This window comes from Globicephala melas, chromosome 5, assembly GCF_963455315.2.
Source record: "Globicephala melas chromosome 5, mGloMel1.2, whole genome shotgun sequence".
Taxonomy (NCBI): Eukaryota; Metazoa; Chordata; class Mammalia; order Artiodactyla; family Delphinidae; genus Globicephala; species Globicephala melas.
In genome coordinates, this window is record NC_083318.1 from 95364405 (window position 1) to 95382957 (window position 18553).

At 41.5% G+C, this 18553-nt stretch overlaps 1 protein-coding gene across 2 annotated transcripts in view; it reads left to right on the forward strand.

The window, feature by feature from the left end:
- Positions 1-18553, forward strand: part of FRAS1 (Fraser extracellular matrix complex subunit 1) — a 465438-nt gene that overhangs the window by 210693 nt on the left and 236192 nt on the right. For both annotated transcript variants that reach the window (XM_030877950.2, XM_060299521.1), the window contains 5 exons: positions 3510-3599; positions 5402-5437; positions 7108-7255; positions 8694-8837; positions 10338-10472. In XM_030877950.2, the coding sequence (XP_030733810.2) occupies positions 3510-3599; positions 5402-5437; positions 7108-7255; positions 8694-8837; positions 10338-10472 (553 nt within the window). The remainder of the gene's footprint in view (positions 1-3509; positions 3600-5401; positions 5438-7107; positions 7256-8693; positions 8838-10337; positions 10473-18553) is intronic.

The following is an 18553-nucleotide window of genomic DNA, read 5'->3' on the forward strand; positions in this document are numbered from 1 at the left end:
TTAATGTGTCTAATATCCCAGGGTTTATGGAAAATCTGGGAGAGGGATCCTGGTAGGGTAGGTCCTTTAAGCCACCTATTTTCAGTCAAGTCTAAACAGAGAGTCTCAGGCACAGAAAATAATTTGACCCGCTATCCCCAATGTAATGCATTTCCAAGTACCTGCCAGTCTTCCATGGCTCCTGCCTTTGGTAGCATAAGCCAGTTCCTGTCCTCTGTTCTTAGGAAAATGGGGAGCAGCTGCTTCAGTACGTGGAAAGGGCCTCCAGGTTCCCCAAGCCACCCCATAACACTATCTCGTCCCAACTCATCCTCCTCCCAGTCTTATCCATCTTCTCTTTTTTTTTTTTTTCGGTACGCGGGCCTCTCACTGCTGTGGCCTCTCCCGTTGCGGAGCACAGGCTCCGGACGCGCAGGCTCAGCGGCCATGGCTCACGGGCCCAGCCGCTCCGCAGCATGGGGTATCCTCCCAGACCGGGGCACGAACCCGTGTCCCCTGCATCGGCAGGTGGACTCTCAACCACTGCGCCACCAGGGAAGCCCTCCATCTTCTCTTTTATGAATTGAGGACTTCTAATGCCTTTAGTCAGTCTATTTCTGCAGATCTTGAATCAACTAGCACATACCCATATTTTGTTTTAAGGCACTGGGTTCTAAACTGGATATACTACCAGAGGTGAAATTTTAACCAAAATTGAATCTTACACAAATATCCCTTAGCCTTCCTTCTGTGCCATACTTCTGTAAATAGCTCTGGCTAATGACCTTATGAAAGCCTGGGATACTAACTTCCTAACTTTTGCTTGGCTTGGAGATAAAAAGATGAATAAGGCACATTTTAATCTCAAGAGTTCCCAGGCTTTGGTGGAAGTCAGATACCAAAACAAATTATACTCTGCAGGGGCATCAATGGTTATGAATTAATATGAATTAAATGCCTTAGGAGCACCTGGAGAAAATGACTAAATCTGCCAAGGGGAGCAGTGAAAGTACGCTACTAGTATTTTTATTCAATTCTGCCCTACTTTCTGCCTTTTCTAAAATATATCAAGATCATTTGATTTCTAATCTTGCATACGAAAGATGGAATAAGTCTGAGTGTGTCTACATCCGCAAAGGTGCAGAAAAGTAAACCTCTAGAGAAAGAGGCAGAATTGTGCATCTGCACCATTGTAATAATTATTGCCCTGTTATCAACAGCAGTGTTCCGAATTGCACTGAAATCAGCAAAGTTTTTCTTTGTTAAAAAAAGGAGAAAGTGGCATGAGCCTTGTCTTTGATATATAAAACCAAATTCCTGGACTTGGAAACATAAATAAATCAACAGTAGAATAGTGCAATATGACGATTTCCATGTGTTTCTATATTTAGTATTATCTTTGAGCATGAATTCAGAAGAAGAAGTCAATTTACTTTTTTTTTTTTAAAAGGACTATTAGCTCACATTCATGTATGAGGGATAAAGTGATGGGGGGATCAAAGCTTGTGGCAAAGTGCACGGAAGAGGGTAGGCATGCCGTAAACGTGAGGTGGCTTTCCTTTCTCCAGCAGAGGGAAATTCCCGCAAAAGAGTGTTTTCTTTTCCAATGGGCAGCTTAGTGGAATAACAGGGTCTTTCGTCTGATGGATGAATGTTGATGTGATTCAGTGGAGAGGGGTTAGCAAATTCCATCTGGCCTAAGCAGCAGAATCCTCTTAGAAAGAAAAAAGTTAGCTTTGTTTCACAAAGCAATTTTTCTCAAAGCCAGAGTCAGATGCTAATTAGAGCAAACTCCCCACCACAGTGAACTGATGCAGATTGGGGCATCCAGATGTCTATAAATAGCAAATCTATTTAGAAATTCCTACCTCACCAAACCTGCATCCTTGTTCCCCAGGAGCAGAGCTTGCTGTTATTTACAGCAGCATTTGAAGACTCAGAAAAGCTACCTTCTTTGCCTCATCCGGGTGATGCAGGGTCCATTTTCAGTTCTGTCTGTAGGTATTGTAGCGGGCACTCAAGAATCTCTCATGCATTTCGTCTTTAATAGAAGTACACATACTCTGTCTTGTTTCAAAACATTGCTTTAAGTGACTTAGATTACATGTTTATAAACCCCTTTATATGCTTTGAAAGCAAATTTCACTGTGTTTGTGGGTTAGGCCTTCATTACCAGCTGGTTTGTCACGTTTCTGCAAAACAATTTATATGTAAATACGTCTGTTCCTTATAGCACACTCTGCTCTCCGTTGGCCTCTGGTTGGCATGAAATTTTGAGGAACAGTGATCTATCTAACTCCCTCCTTTTTGAAATAACTTTTCACATACTATAAAAAGTTACAGTCATTCATATATTTTTGTGTTTCTTTTAAAAGGGATCTTTTCCTTCATTAAAATAATACATATTCATTTTAGAAAATTGAAGACTTGAGAAATAGAAAAGAGACTTTAAAGTCCATTCATAATGCTACAATTCAAAGACAACTAATGCTTTTATTTTATGTTTTTCTTTTGTGCACAGAGTTTTTAAACATAAAATATTGTGATTATTCTGTTTATGCAATTTTACATTATTCCATTTTTACCTATGATGGTTTTTGCACTTCAAACGTAATATAAATCACAAATTAAATAATGTCTTCATGTAAAGAAACATCACCATCTTTTAGAAAGTAGATATATCTTTAGAAAGTGGAAAGTGCTTTAAAGAATACTCTTTAGCCTATAGATATTAGATGTTAGTATATGCATATGAAAAATTGTAAATAGAGCTTGTATTTTTAATAGCCGCTTCCCCGGGAGGTAGGACTACAGTGAAATTATGTTTTCTAAGTTATAGAATTCAGAATTGTTTAATTTTTTATAGTAAGCATTTATTATTTGTGTAAAAATAAAAAATTTGAAATGATTGATGTTGGGAAGTTAACATGATAACTTTGAAAGTTTAATATCTACTGTCCTAGTGTGGAATGTCTTTCCTTCCCCTTATAATTTTTTAAATAGTGATTATGTGAACTGGGTAACAGTTTCAGAATATTGAATAGAAATTAGTCTTCTGCTGCTTAATTTATGCCCGAGACTTCGTCTGTGCATATAGGGATGTGTCTGATTTTGTATTCAGGGGAAAGTGTTGGTTTGATTTGAGCACTGTTAATGAAACCAACTCACAAGTTCAAGCCTTGTATGTTTAAGGTAGCCTGATCCTTTTCTGAAACTCATAACTTTCCAAGACTATAACATTACTCTTGGCCATTCTTCTTCTTCGTGTGAATTCCTGGTCATGGGTAGGAAATCATGCACAAGTATCACCAGAACTGGAAAGCAAAAGCACTTGGAGGAAGGGGTGAGCTGTATTGACTAGGCTTTTCATAGGAAGATAGCACAGGGGAGATGGAATAAGCCGTGGGCCAAAGGAGAGGGGTGGGTTAAGGTTTTTCACTCCAGTCAGGGAATTCAGCCGCTTCGCAATTCAGCGCTGCTACCTGGAGATGTTAATTTGATATGTGCCTGTGCAACCCTTACTTCTACAGGGTGAAGAATTAATTCACTTAGATGGAAAATGCTGTCCTGAATGCGTTTCAAGGAATGGTTATTGTGTATATGAAGAAAATGCAGAATTTGTGAGTATCAGGCTAATGACCGAAGACTAACAAAAATTAATCATCCAAAACTAATTTAATAAGGGGGCATTTCCTTCTCATTTCTTTTACCCATTCATTTGTTTAACGAACGTGATTGCACACCTACTATGTTCCCGGTATTGGAGATACAGAAGCCGACACAGCATGCAGAGTCCCTGCTCTCAGGGAGTTTCCGTTCTAGCGTGGGGACACACACAACAAACACACGTGTCAGGTGGTGAGGGGTGCTGCCTGGAAAACAAGGCAGCTGGGGAGTAACTGAGCGGGGGAGGTGCTCTTTTACATCAGATGATGGGGGAAGTCTTCTCATGAGGAGAAATTTGAGCAAAACCTGAAGGAAGTGAGGGAGCGAGCCAGGGATATCTTGGGGGAGAAACATACCAGGAAGAGGGATCAGGAAATTGAAAAAAACAGTGAAGCAGAAGTGTGCTTGGCATGTCCAAGAAAGTGAGTTTGGCTGGAGGCAAGGAATGAGGGGGAAAGGAGTTTAGGTGAGATCCAGCAGGTAGCCTGGACCCTGGTTTTACCCTGATGCCGATGGGAGCTTCTGGGCAGTTTTGATCAGAACAGTGCTGTGATGGGGCTTACGTGCAAAAGGATTACTTTTGCTGCCACGTGGGCCAGTGACGGAGGGGGGGCGAGAGTGGAAGTAGGTGGTCCATTTAGAAGGTTTTTGCAGTAGTCCACCTCTAAAACTCTATTAGCTAAAGCTTTATTTCTCCCTAAGTCTGTACTTTTTTTATTATATACCCCAAAGGAAAAATATTTATCTTAATCTCTTCAAATTTGCTCTATTTATATAGCCCTTATTTTCCACATGGGGTTCTTGGAATGTTGATAAATTCAATGTGTTCTTAAAAGGATGCCAGTTGATCATAAGTACAATTGCATCATTGACCAATCAAAAAGGGATTATAAGAATTAGGATTAGGTACTTTGATTTGTGAAGTGATTCCTATACCCTTTTTCCTCCCGATTTGGGTAAACTGCATCTGTCAACCTGCCAGTTTTTTGTATAAGCTGGGCATGTAGTATTGCATAGGGTTAACATTCAGGCTCTAAGTTCAAATCCCTACTTTGCCACATACTGACTGTGACCTTGGGCAAGTTACTTAATCCTCAGTTATAGAGATAAATATAGTACTTCCCTCATTGGTCTATTGAGATGATATGTATAAACTTAGAACAATATCTGGCGTATAAGAAAGCTTAAAAATGTGATCATTACTATGGTTATTATCATGCTGTTGGCATTGTTTGTTTCATATTGATATTTCATCATTTAGTCATCCTTGTTTCCTAAGAATTTAGGAGATTAAATTCTGTAAATATTGAACTCAAGTTTTCTCTCTCAATCACAGTATTAATTTCCCTGTCCATTTTTGGAGGTAAATTAAGCCCAGTGGAATTAAACAAAAGCAAGTTGTTTGAAATAAGCACAAATCCCCATGATGCTCCAGTACCATATAAGTTTCAAGAATTTGCTCTTATAACTTAGATGTCTTGACTGCAAAGTCCTTCGTATTGAGGGGAATTGAAGCCAGATACCCCAGCACAAAGTGAGAATAAGAACTCAAAAATATTCGCTAGGCATGTTGTCCTCACCTCATATTGCTTGTTTCTGATATAGATAGATTTTATTTCTACTCATAACCAGTGAATGAAGTTGCTTGTTACTTGGGGAGGAATGGATGTTTCCTAATGAAAAAATGAAAAGATCAGCCTAATGGTGTTTTTAGTGGTATAATAATAAATACGTTTCTGTTTCTCTCTGTTCCTAGATGTCCTCAAATGCGAGTAAAGTTAAACATATTCCAGTAAGTATAGATTTTTAGCTTGTACATAGATATGTATAAAATCCTTTTAAGCAATTATCTGCATAAACTCTCCTGGGGAACCTTAGTGCCTTAGTATTTCTAACAGGCATGTTTGCTGACAATGTGGTCTGGGATTAAGAATTGTAATGATAACCAAGACTTGGATTTATTGAACTTATCCTCCTTTCTTTTTTTTTTTTTTTTTTTTTTTTTTTGCGGTACGCAGGCCTCTCACTGTTGTGGCCTCTCCCGCTGTGGAGCACAGGCTCCGGATGCGCAGGCTCAGCGGCTATGGCTCACGGGCCCAGCCGCTCCGCGGCATGCGGGATCTTCCCGGACCGGGGCACGAACCCGCGTCCCCTGAATCGGCAGGCGGACTCTCAACCACTGCGCCACCAGGGAAGCCCTATCCTCCTTTCTTTAGCTTATTTTTTTGCCCCACGAATGATAATTAACACTTCTCCAACTACAAGCTCCTACACAGGTCCTTTCCCTTTCTTGTGATGATTTTCTCCTCAATTTTTCTGGCCTGGAAAACTCAGTTTACCCATCAGCACAATTTCATGTACTGCAAAGCACTGAAGAGAGAGCTTTTGGAGTCTGGGGTGTGTTTGTTCCCAGGCACTACTGAGTGTTCATTCTCTCTAAGTTGTTTGCAGGACAACGTTGTATGATTTCTTTTTAAGGGAAAGTGCAAGCATGTTTGTTCACATGAGCAAGCTTACAGTTTTTGAGGTTATAGAATAAGGGGGCCAGGAACCCAGTCTGCCTTGAAATGGAAGAAAAGCAATTCTACCTTCTCAAGATAATATTCCTCATTTTTCTAACACTGTCATTCACTGTTGCTGAATACTGTCACATTAATTGTTTGGAATGCTTAACATCAGCTGGCTTAATAAACATTTTATCAGAGCTTTATTTTCAAGTATGCTCTTTTATTCTGTTTTGTTTTACCTCTTTCATCTCCCTAAACATTCTTGCAGGGACCTTTTCTCCTTTCTATCTCCAGGGTGAATAGGACAGCAAGCAAAAAGGAATTGATCATTATAATTCACTTTGGACTTTCTCTCAAAGTACTAATGTTTATTACCATTGTTTGCTTGGCTGAAAAGAATATTCAGTGTGAGAATGCCTGTGGCACATCCACAGCCCACTAAAAGTGGGCATGCAAGGGCTGTCATTTAAAAAATACAATGACCCTACTGTTACTCTTACTGTAATAACAATAAGGAAATTCAGGGTTTTAAACAGATTCCTACTGTTATTATAAAGACAGTATTTAATGTACCTGCTAATCACTAGGTACATAGTAATCCCCTTGTGTGTGTGTTTTTTTTTTGTTTTTTGTTTTTTTTTTTGCTGAGATAGGTTTGAGAAACAAGTGTTATATGCTTCTTGCTTATTCTGGAAGTTCCAGTATGCTTTCGCACTTTATCTTTCTGCCTGGGTTCTACATTAAAATAAACCAATTATAAACAAAGAAGGAGAGATACTATCCTTTTAAATTTAGAACTCTTCTACCACTGTCCTATTTCAGAGTTAGCTTTGAGTTAGGTTTGACAAGGAGCCTTCACCTTGTCTCTTATGGAAATTATACATTCTCCACCAGCAAACTATCTTCTGAATCTTTGCACTCTGGTAACAGTGTCATTCTTTACCGTTTCCTGCAGGAGGGGGAGAAGTGGGAGGATGGCCCTTGCAAGCTGTGTGAGTGCCGGGGGGCTCAGGTAACTTGCTACGAGCCCTCTTGTCCTCCGTGTCCGGTAGCCACACTAGCTCAGGTGGTGAAGGGACAGTGCTGTCCAGATTGCACATCAGGTGGGTCCATGTCCAGTTTATTTCTGCTGAGATGTTTTTACTGCCAAAAAATTCAGAGAGATCTCCTCTCCTCCCACCCCTTGCTTCATTTTCTTTAGTCATCCACTGGGTTTGTTTGTTTGTTTATTCTTAATTTTTCTAACAAATGATGCCTTTGTCCATGTATTTGCCAAAGTCTACTGATTATGAGTATGTGACCTTGCACAAGTCATTGGTCCTCTCCGAATCTTAATTTTCTTGTTGATAAAACAGCCTTATCTACCTTGCAAAATTATTGTGAACATCAAATAACATAATATTTGACAACTTGTAAAAGCAAATATATGCCTTAGGACTGTTCCATTGTTGAAGATAGAAGAAAAATTGCTGAAAGTTTGTGATGGACGTTCATTTCTTTAAGGTGAACTGTTAAACAGATGGCTTTTGGAGTTCTCAGATGGCTTTTTGAAGTTTAAAGACTCATGAATTTCTTCCAAAAGAAAATTTTATCTACTTGTTCTGCAACTCTGCCTTCGAATCACCTGGGGTTGAATTAGTTCCAGTTAATAATTGTTGGCAAGCACTAAAGTTGCTCTGGCTGAGCAGTAATTTGCCTATAAGCTCAGTCTCTCTTGGAGAAGTGGCATTTCCTTCTATTCATATTTCCTAATTAATTGTTTTCATCCATGGGTTGCAGTTTTTCATCTAGGCAGTTGCGCTTGTACTCAATGTATTCTGGCTAATCAGTGTTTCTGTGAAGAGTTTACCATGGGAAAAGAATAACAACTTTAGGGTTTAATTACGTTACCTTCACTAAAGTGGCCTCTGGGCTTTCCAAAACAAATAATTAGCGTATTATAATGTCCCATACCTTGAAAATTAGGTCCTTGACAACTTCGAAAACTGAAAACGTCCTTTGCTGACAAATACCACTAAGTTCAGCGATGATCCCAATTACTGGGAATGAGATTTGAAATCTTGGAGAAAAAGAAGAAAACTGACTGTATTTTTTTGAGAAAATAATAACTATTTTTAAGCAGTGTAGGTTTTATGTCCTAACCTTTTATGCACATCAAAGGTTAAGAAGAACATTTAAGAAATTATAAATTATTGAATCTGCTTAAATCATCTATTCAATATTATGGCACAAGTCATTCCTATTTCTAGAGGTATTCTAGGAGGTAGAAGCATTCAGTAGGGCTAGTTTGGTAATGTTTTTAGCATCTTCACTAAGGAGACAGGAGACAGGAGACAGTGATGGTATTTCAGACAAGGAGCAATTCCTTGAAATCTTGCATTGAAATCAGTTTTGCTATTTGGGGTCCTTTTTCATAGGGACCAGAGTTTTCTGTTCTCCTTGTTCTATACAGGTCCATATACCCCATAGATCCTTTGTTAGAAGGATGTAAGAGAAATCACGTGGTCTTTACTGAGCTCTTCTCTTTGTCCTTGATTGTAGTTCGTTGCCACCCAGACTGCTTGACCTGCTCTCAGTCGCCAGACCACTGTGACCTCTGTCAGGACCCCACAAAGATGCTGCGGAACGGACGGTGTGTGCACAGCTGTGGTCTGGGATTTTACCAAGCCGGTGCTCTCTGTTTAGGTACGGCTCCAGGCAGGCAGCCCAGAGGGAGACTGAGGCTCACTGGTGTCCAGGATGGGGTCATGGCACAGGAAATGAACAATTTCCAAAAACCAATGTCATCCGTAGGCTACTTGACCTCTCTACTTGCAAGTCTCTTTCTTCTAACATTTGATGGGTGTTGCCAGTCTTCCCGGGGAGGTAGATGATGGGGCAGTCAGATGCTTACTAGGTAGTCATGGCTGGATTTTTCACTTTTGAAAACTTTCAAGGGTAATCATTGGGATGCTTGGTGTCAGTTATTAAAACCCTCATATAGGGTCTTCCCTGGTGGTCCAGTGGTTAAGACTTCACCTTCCAATGCAGGGGTTGCGGGTTCAATCCCTGTTCGGGGAGCTAGGATCCCCCATGCCTTGCAGCCAAAAAAACCAAATCATAAAACAGAAGCAATAGTGTAACAAATTCAATAAAGACTTTAAAAATGGTCCACATCAAAAAAATCTTAAAAAAAAAAAACCCTCCTATAATCCAAGATAGAACTTTAGAGTTGACATGAACCTTCGAGATCACTTATGAGAACTTTCTCATTTTGCAAATGGGAAATCTGTGGGCCAGAGAATTAGCTGGCTTGCTTAATATCACACAGATAGTTGGTAACAGAGCTTATCTCTTGTGGGTTACCAGAGGATCCAGAATGGGTTCATGTGCAATCAGAATTCTTATAGTACATCTGGGAGGAAGCTCTTACCTGGGAGAATTCGGCTTGGTTGAGGCCAAATCATAGTTACTTTTTCTCCTATCTCTGACTCGTGGGGTTAATTATCCATTTAAGAGTGTGTAGGTTCATATCCTGGCTGTGAGTATAACCTCTCTTTGCCTCAGTATTCTTACCTGTAAAGTGGAGTAATACCGGTACCTTCCTCAGGAGGGTCTTGAGAGGATTACATGTGTCAATACATGTAAAATGCCTAGAATAGTGTCTAGGATGTAGTCAGTCCTCAATAAAAATCAACCACTTTTATTATTTTTGTAATTATTCACTTCTCCCTACTCTTTCTCCTGATTCATAATCTTCAGCCTTTTTGGAAGTTGTTTATATCTCTGCCATAAGGGATATTCTTGTAAAATGGTTGAGTGAGAAAGATATTGGGGGCAGTTGGATAAGAAGAAAAGAGCATAGACCCCTGAGCCTAACTGCCTGGCTTCCAATGCCAGCTTCATGTGACCTTGACCTCGAGCAGGTTACTTAACCTCTATGAGTATTAACATTGGGATTAATACTCTCTACCTCGTAGAGTTGTTGTGAAGATTAAATGTATTCATATATGTAAAGCACTTTGCATAGTGCCTGGCATGAAATATGTGCTACGTAAATGAAGGCTCTAGAGTTATTTTCCTGCGTGTCTGGTTCTCTGTGTCTCCAGAGCCTCAGAATTGGGCTGTGTAGGAATTGGCACTGGGTGGTGCCCTTGAACTCATCAGAGATTCCCTTTCTCTTTCTCCCAACCTTGTCCGAGTCAGCCTGCCAGCCTCAGTGTTCCATGTGCACCAGTGGGCTAGAGTGCTCTTCCTGCCAGCCTCCCCTGCTGATGCAGCATGGCCAGTGCGTGTCCACCTGTGGGAACGGCTTCTACCAAGACCGCCACTCCTGTGCAGGTAATCACTGACTGGGCCACGGTCGGCCGGGCCACTGAGAAAGCCATCCCCTGCCCCCAAGCCATCTGGGGCCACCCAGAGCTGTAAGCAACTGTAGGCTCCTTTCTTGCACGTCCTTGGTTAGATTTTTAGAAAAATCATTTGGAGGGAAAATGGTGAAAGAGAACAAGTGCAATTTATTCATCAGGTGTGCAGGCCAAATGAGCTCCAAGGTCAGGTGAAGGTCCTCCGTGGAGGAGGCTGCTGGCCATCTCCACTCCAGGTCGTGGTCATAGGCAGAGTCCACGGGACTGCGGAAACCATCCTGAGAGGAAACACTGGTACTGTGCATGCCACGCGGATGTGAGGAGAGTGGGGCCTGGGGCCAGTTGCATTATAGATCTCTTTGAGATCTGTAAGAATTCTTCTGTAACTCTGTATCCCCAACATCAGGGCTGCACAGAGTTCAGATTTGTGCAGCGTTTGTTGAACAACTGTTTGAGGAATGAAGGAATGTCCTACCCCTAGGTGATCCTGAAGGACCAGTGTTTCAACAGGTCTCAGCCATAAAAGAGAAAAGAACCCTTAATGTTTATTACAATCAGGTTCTGTTTACCTGTTTTTTAGAAAAGGCTCAAAGTGGGTACATACAAACACGTTTGTAAGTGTCTAATGGTTTGGCAATTTAGGTAAACTGCTGAAATTTCCATTTGATGAAATTATTGAATGTATTCTTTACTCCTTTCTTCTATACCATCAAAGAGACCTCCTGCTAGCACTCCTGCGACAGATTTGCTTTTGAAAGGGAATTAATTCCCTGTGGATTTTATTCTTCCCTCCGTACCACCTCCACCTCTACCACATGTCCCACCTACGTGTTTACTTTTATCTTTTCCTTTCTGGCCACTTTTCTTTCTCCCAAGCCCAGTGTTTTAACTGGTGATGTTAATGCTGTTTCAGGGCACTTTGAAATGGGTAAATGTTTCATTTGATTACTGGTTTACGTAGCTGACTGCTTCCACATTCCATCCACATACCCATACACAAATGCCTTAGTAGAAAGTTGCTGGGAAAATTTGTTCATGCTCCCTCCAGGGAATTAAACCAATTTGCTTTAGTTCAGCCTGGTTGCATTTTTATACATAAAATGAGAAGAAAAGAGAGAGCAAGGGGAGAGAGAGAAGAGGAGAAAGAGAATGATCTTAAAAATTAAAGATAAACTTGTGATCAATTTCCATATACTGTTTCGACGCTGAGATTGCACAAATAATCTTTCCTTATAAATAAGCTTTCTCACTGTCGGAATTATTTGAAATATTTGTGCTTGCACCACTTTTGGTGACTTTTCCCCGTTGACCTTAGAAATCGGTCAGTGAACCAGCGCTCTTCCAGAAAGTGCTGAACTTTTCAAAATGAGCCTGCCATTTTATGGTAGCAACAGGTTGTTTTGGACTGATTCCTCCTGGCAGGGTCATTTATGTTCTGGCTGGCGTCAATTGGCACTTTATTGACCCATCAAAACCAAAAGAAAGTGAACACTGTGCTGAGGAAACGCATTACCAGAAATTACCTGATTAATATTCATGCTCCCTATGTTGGATACAAGGGAGAGTGAGAAATTTGGGGCAGAGCCAATTGGCACGTAGACACAATGACTCTTCAATGAAAGAGTCAGAGCAGGTAAACCAGGGAGGGGTGGAAGAAGGCCCTGAGTCCTGCCAGAGAACTGCATCCTTAGGGGCCTTTATCACTGCCATGCTTCCCCTGAGTTTTTTGGTATATACACACATATGTACATATGCTTACAAACGTGTACACATGTGTGCATATATTAATATTATTGTTATAACCTTGTGCTTGATTAAACTGAATAGCATTGTAAATATAGATCACATTTTGTGTCCCATACCAGTCACTGCTTCATTTCCTCTGCCTTCTCCAACTTGAGAGTTTGACGCTTTGATCACTTTACCTGAAGGATCAGCACCACCCAGTTTTTTTCTTTCTTTCTTTTTTTTTTTTTTTTTTGTGGTACGCGGGCCTCTCACTGTTGTGGCTTCTCCCGTTGTGGAGCACAGGCTCCGGACATGCAGGCTCAGCGGCCATGGCTCACGGGCCCAGCTGCTCCACGGCATGCGGGATCCTCCCGGACAGGGGCATGAACCCATGTCCCCCGCATCGGCAGGCAGACTCTCAACCACTGCGCTACCAGGGAAGCCCCATCCAGTTTTTATACCAGTCTAAATCGGACACCGGCAATGTGTAAGCTGCCTCTTCCCTACAGCGGGGAGGGCCACCCTCTTAATGCCTAGAACTCACTTTTAGGCCTGGCTCTCAGGCTTCTGCCTTAATCCCTAGGCTTCTTTTGCCACCACCTGGATCTGGTCCAACATTCCTTCTTGACCCCATGGACACTAGGTCCTAGGACTGGTGTTCTCCTTTGGTTCCTGCCACCTGTTCTGTTGTGACCCTTTTCTAGGAATTAACAGCCCATCTCTTAACCCCAGCCTGATGGTCAAGCTTGACCCATGTATGGATGTTCTTTGTCCCACCCCCCAACACCACGTGACCTTGCACCCTTCCCCTATGGCTCTTAGGTACCACTTGTCCTGGACTTACTGTATTCTCTCTACCAGAGTGGTGATTTCATTACCTCTTCTTAGAAACCTTGGTATTAAATCTAAATCCAGACTGAGCTCGCCCATCCTGAGAACATTCTTCCTTGCCTGTCTTGCCCCTCTTTTCAATCAACCTCTGTTTTACTCTGGTGGGACTCCTGAACTGTACACATAAATCATAGATATAAAAGCCCATAAGAAGAAAAGTTAAAACAACCAAACTAACACACACCATGCAAGATTAGTTTAAAATGACTAGCTCAAGACTGTAGACCTTGAGATGAGAAAGAGCAGAATTTAGCCAATTTTTATATGTGTATCAGCGTTTGCTTTGTCTACTTAAAACTTCCAGTATTCTCAAAAGTTTGAGGATGGAGCTGTGTGTACCCATGGCAGGTGCTGCCTTCATACTGCAGACCCAGAGATGGGCGGGAGGGTGATACAGTGCACGAGACCGTAGGCTTGGGAGCCAAACCACCTGGATGCCAGTCTTGGCTCTGTCACTTCAAACAGCCTATTCTTTAACTTTGTGCTTCAGTTGCCTACAGCTGAAGCAGGGACAGCGATATCTGCCATATAGCATTGTTGTGCAGATTGAATGAGGGAATTCACACATGTCGTTTAGGATGGCACCTGGCACCTGTAAGCCCTCCATGTATGTTAGGAGACTTGGATTTTTGCTTCCCATCGTCCTTTCCTGTTCCCTGTCCCCCACTCCTCCATTCATTCTCTATTGACCATTGCTCGAGGTCCTGCGAATATGAAGCCAAGAGTCCACGTTTGCCTGTAGTGAGCTGGTAGTCAAGGCAGGGTTAGCTGCTGCTTACAGAGATGTGAAAGAATAAAAATACAAACACAAAAACCTCTGCAGCTTATTCTATACCTGATTGCTGTGTGGTCTTAGATTTTGAAACTTAAAGAATCAAGCAACTGAACATTTTTTAGGTTTGTGTGAATTGAATCTCAACTCTACCACTTACTGCTGTATGGCTTTGGGCAAGTCATTTAACCACTTTGAGCCTCAGTTCCCTCCACTGTAAAATGGGGATAATATTATCTACTTTAAGCCATTAATATGAAGGTTAGAAAAGATGTTTGAAAATGTAAATATATTATGACTGACACATAGTATGTGGACAATAAAAGGCAGCTATTGTCATTATCAAATCTGTACCTTTATTTTTCAATTTATGCAAATCAAATAGGTTGCATTAGTAAACAAAGGGTTTTGTGCCATTTGTGTCTGATTTTAAACAACTTTTATGTATTATGGAGAAGTAAATATAATATAGAGAACGGTTTACTGTATTCATCACAAGTTGGGATCATTTTATTTTCTTTAAATGCTCCGATTAAATGATGAGAATCTGGAATGATTTGTTTCTTAGCCAACATTAAGGTATATTTAGAAGGAAAACTTATGAGAAGAAAACCTGTAAAATTTACATATAGGATACTGACCTGGCTGAGATTTAAAAGCTGTAGTTTGAACAGAAGAATTTCTAAAGTTAATTATTTGTTGGAATTTTGTTTGACTGGAGCAGCCCGACCATTTGTGGACGTGAAGCGCTGACCCCTTGCAGCCAGGCCCAAAGCAGTGCTTGCTGGGTCTCGGAATTATATTCTGCTTGTGGCTGAGCCCAGCCTGGCCGTGCCCAGGAAGAACCTCTTGGCAAAGGCATTTATGAAACTGATGTTCTGAAATCCTCAAGAAAATAGGAGCCCTCCTTGTTCTGTTGGGACAGCCACTGTCGAGCTGGTTTCCTCCATGGCCCCTCCAACATCCCCCAGAACGGGAGGGTCAGTCCCAATTTCACTGCCACATCACATATTCAGTCTGGGGGCCCAGCACATCCTACCAGTCTGTCTTCGCTCATTTTGTTCTGCTCTTTAAATCATACACATGTTCAAGCCTCTGGTGTTCTACAGCAATTACGGTGTCTCAATTGCTGAGTGTCTTGTAAAGGGGACTTATTGCTTCAAGTGACATTCCCATCTCCTTCATTCTGTTCATGCGACGAATAATTTGTTGAGTCTCTTCCACGTCCCAGGCACTGCGATACAGCAGTGAACTGACAGAAAACTGCCCTGTGGTTCAGGAACTTACGTTCTCAATGGGAGAAGAGTGTCAGTAAATAAGTAAATAAATAAGATCATTTCAAATAGTTACCATTATATGAATTCATTACTTTCAGTGCTATAAAGACCATTTAAGGGACTTCCCTGGTGGCGCAGTGGTTGAGAGTCTGCCTGCTAATGCAGGGGACACGGGTTCGAGCCCTGGTCTGGGAGGATCCCACATGCCGCGGAGCAACTAGGCCCGTGAGCCACAACTACTGAGCCTGCACGTCTGGAGCCTGTGCTCCGCAACAAGAGATGCCGCCATAGTGAGAGGCCCGCACACCACGATGAAGAGTGGCCCCCGCTTGCCACAACTAGAGAAAGGCCTCGCACAGAAACGAAGACCCAACACAGCCAAAAATAAAAATAAATAAATTAAAAAGAAGGTTCAACATTTAAATTAAAAAAAGAAAGTCTGTTATAGGAAGTGACTGATTACTGAGGCAGGGACGGGTCTTATCCTTCTGAATTCCCCACAGTGCTGAGCACATATAAGGCCCTCTGGAACAACTTTTGATTGAAAGAAGTGTGATTTAAACCGCTGCACAGAGGAGAAAGCATAGGATTATACAGGCATGCCTAGACTCTGGCTTCCTGGTAACCCGACTTCCATTTAGCTCCTATTATTTACTCCCTGTCAGCAATTCCTGGCTACCTGTGGCCTCAGGAAAATTACAGAATCTTACTTTTCCCACCCTTCTCTTTCTTGTCTTTCTTTACCTCTTCTCTGAGATCACTGGGTGCCTTATGAGTGCCGAAACAGTGATTCTTCTTAAAAAAAAACCTGTCACCGGAACTTGGGAAGTATCCACGGGGTGTTTTAAGCCATTCAGAAGGGAGGACCACAGGAGTGCCCTCCTAGAATGTTCGTTTCCTGAGTAAACTAGGCCCAGTGAAGCAGGTGACAATCGTATTCCAAATCCCCTCCCTCTCTGGACATTCTCGAAAAGAATAAATGGAGAGAGGAAGGAAAAAGCAGCTGGTGGTGTTTTGCCTGGGGCCTCTGCTCTAGCAGGCGACTGACTGTGTTTGGCATTTGTGCTGCTCGTCGGACCCTTGCCGTGTATGCCAAAGGCAGATGACGGAACAGGAGTATCACATACCAGCCGAGAAAGCCCGCCACAAGTGCAAGGGAGTTTATCTTCCAGACAGATCCCATTCTTCCTGACAAATCTGAACCCCCAAATATTTCAGCTATGGATTACAAAGTAGTGACAAGTCTTCTGGCTTTCTGCCCAGTTCTTAGCGTTCTCAGTTATTTTAGCTAGACTGTGTGGCGTACATTTGTACATTCTTTCTCTCTTTTCCCCATTCCCCACCTGGCACCCTCCCTGCTCTGCCCTCCCCTCCCTTTATTACGCTGCCCACAGAGCACCCAGCACCTCCATGCTAATCACTGCCCAGATCTGAGCAGGCTGCGCCAGTGCGGCCAGGAAGTCTGGGAACTCGCCCATCAAAAGCCTGGTTTGGGCTGGTGGTCCCTCCTTTGGGTCTTTAGTTTCTATAGACACGTAGATTCAAGGATAGCCATTTAATTAACATGAGCTGAGGAAAAACTCAGGTAGTCCAAGCAGCTGAGAGTTGCCAATGGTCACAGTGGATGAGTGGAATCTGAGAATTCTGTTTGTGTCAGGCTCAGCCTAGGTGGTCACCGCATTTGAAAACCCTCAGGGTGTGCTGTGTTGTAGATTTAGAAGTATGGGTAGAGGGGCAGCAGGCAGAAAGGATAACCTGAGGAGTGTTCCTGGTGAGCTGAATGTCTGCCTTTATCCTCTCACTTATGTACCATTGAAAAGCTAGCCTGCTTGTAAACCTCTCTCCATATGGACCTGCCAAAGCCTCCGTCAGCTGGGAAGTCATTCCTTCGGTTCAAGCTCTCTGTCTACAGAAGACCCTGCTAAAAATTCAAATATGTCACCAAGACAAGCCAATCATTCAGCTGTATCACAAATGTGGTTAATAGATTAACGAGCTATTTACCCAGCACCTGCCTTAGGGAACAGGACTATAGGCTTTTTTTTTTTCTCCTTTAGAAATTTTTTCCCCTAAGTACCAGATGAATTCATCTAATAAAGTCAGTAAAATTCAAGGCCATAAAATCAGTGAAAATCCCTGACTCAAGCTCTCCCAAATCATGGCTGTTGGTATTTTGGTGAATGTCTTCCTAATTTACGTAGTGTGTGTGTGTGTGTGTATGTGTTATGCACACAGACACATATAGATGCATTTATTTTTCAAAAGTAAAATCACACTCCATATATAGTTTTATTGCCTGTTTTCCCCATGCTATTTATTATCCTTCTACAACATCTTTTTAAAGCTGTTGTATAACTTTCCATCTGTGGCTGTGCAATAATTCATTGAGCCAATCCTCTGTTGGACATTTCTTCCTCATTTTTCCATGATCATAAATAACCATGATGTAAACATTTTTAATAGAAATTGTGGTAAATGTGTTTGATTAGGGTAAATTCTTAGACATGTAATTGCTGGCCCTAAGTGTATATAGGCACATATTTAAGCTTTTGACACATATTAACATATTACCCTCTTTTAAAGAAGCTGTAATTTGCACTCCTGCTAGAAACACATGAGGGTGCCTACCTCCTACTACCCTTGTCAGCACTAGGTATTACGATTCTCATTGCACTTGTCAATTTGATTGATGTAAAATGTAATCTTGTTTATTTATTTATTTATTTATTAATACTTATTTTGGGGATTTATATGAAGGAAGTTGAATTAATCATACTTACCCGTTCATAGCCCCCTTTCATCACTGGCCTGAGCCAGGTTATTCTCCTTATCTATCTGTCTATCTCCCTGTCTGTCTACTCCTTTTGTCCCCATAACCTGTTCCCACTTCCTTTCTCCCCAGCTCCCCACTTAAGTAACTATTCTAATGCAATTTAATGTGGATTTGTTGCATGTGTGTGCTCTTATTGTTTTGTATGCATGTATTTTAAATATTCATACCTATTACTACGTGGATATTTCATCTTTTTTTTTTTTTTTTAGTTTCAATAAGTGGTTTTATTACTGGTTAGATTTTACAACTTCTGATATTTGAATAGACTTCCACCTTAAAATTCTAAAACAACAAAGTGACCGTTGGAGGGGGTTGATTTTTTTCTTTTTAGGACTATTCAAAGTAACAAACTTTTTTTTTTTTTTTGTTACATTTTTGCTCTGGTCATAAATATACAGAGAGAAAAACGAACAAGTCATCCAAAGTATGGAGATAAAACAGTATTCCTAAGGCACGTGGCAGTCTTAGAAAATACAGAAGCTCTAACCAACTTAAATTATTTGTTGTTTTTCCTCGCTCAGTCCACAAAACTGTACAGTGACACAAATGCTGTG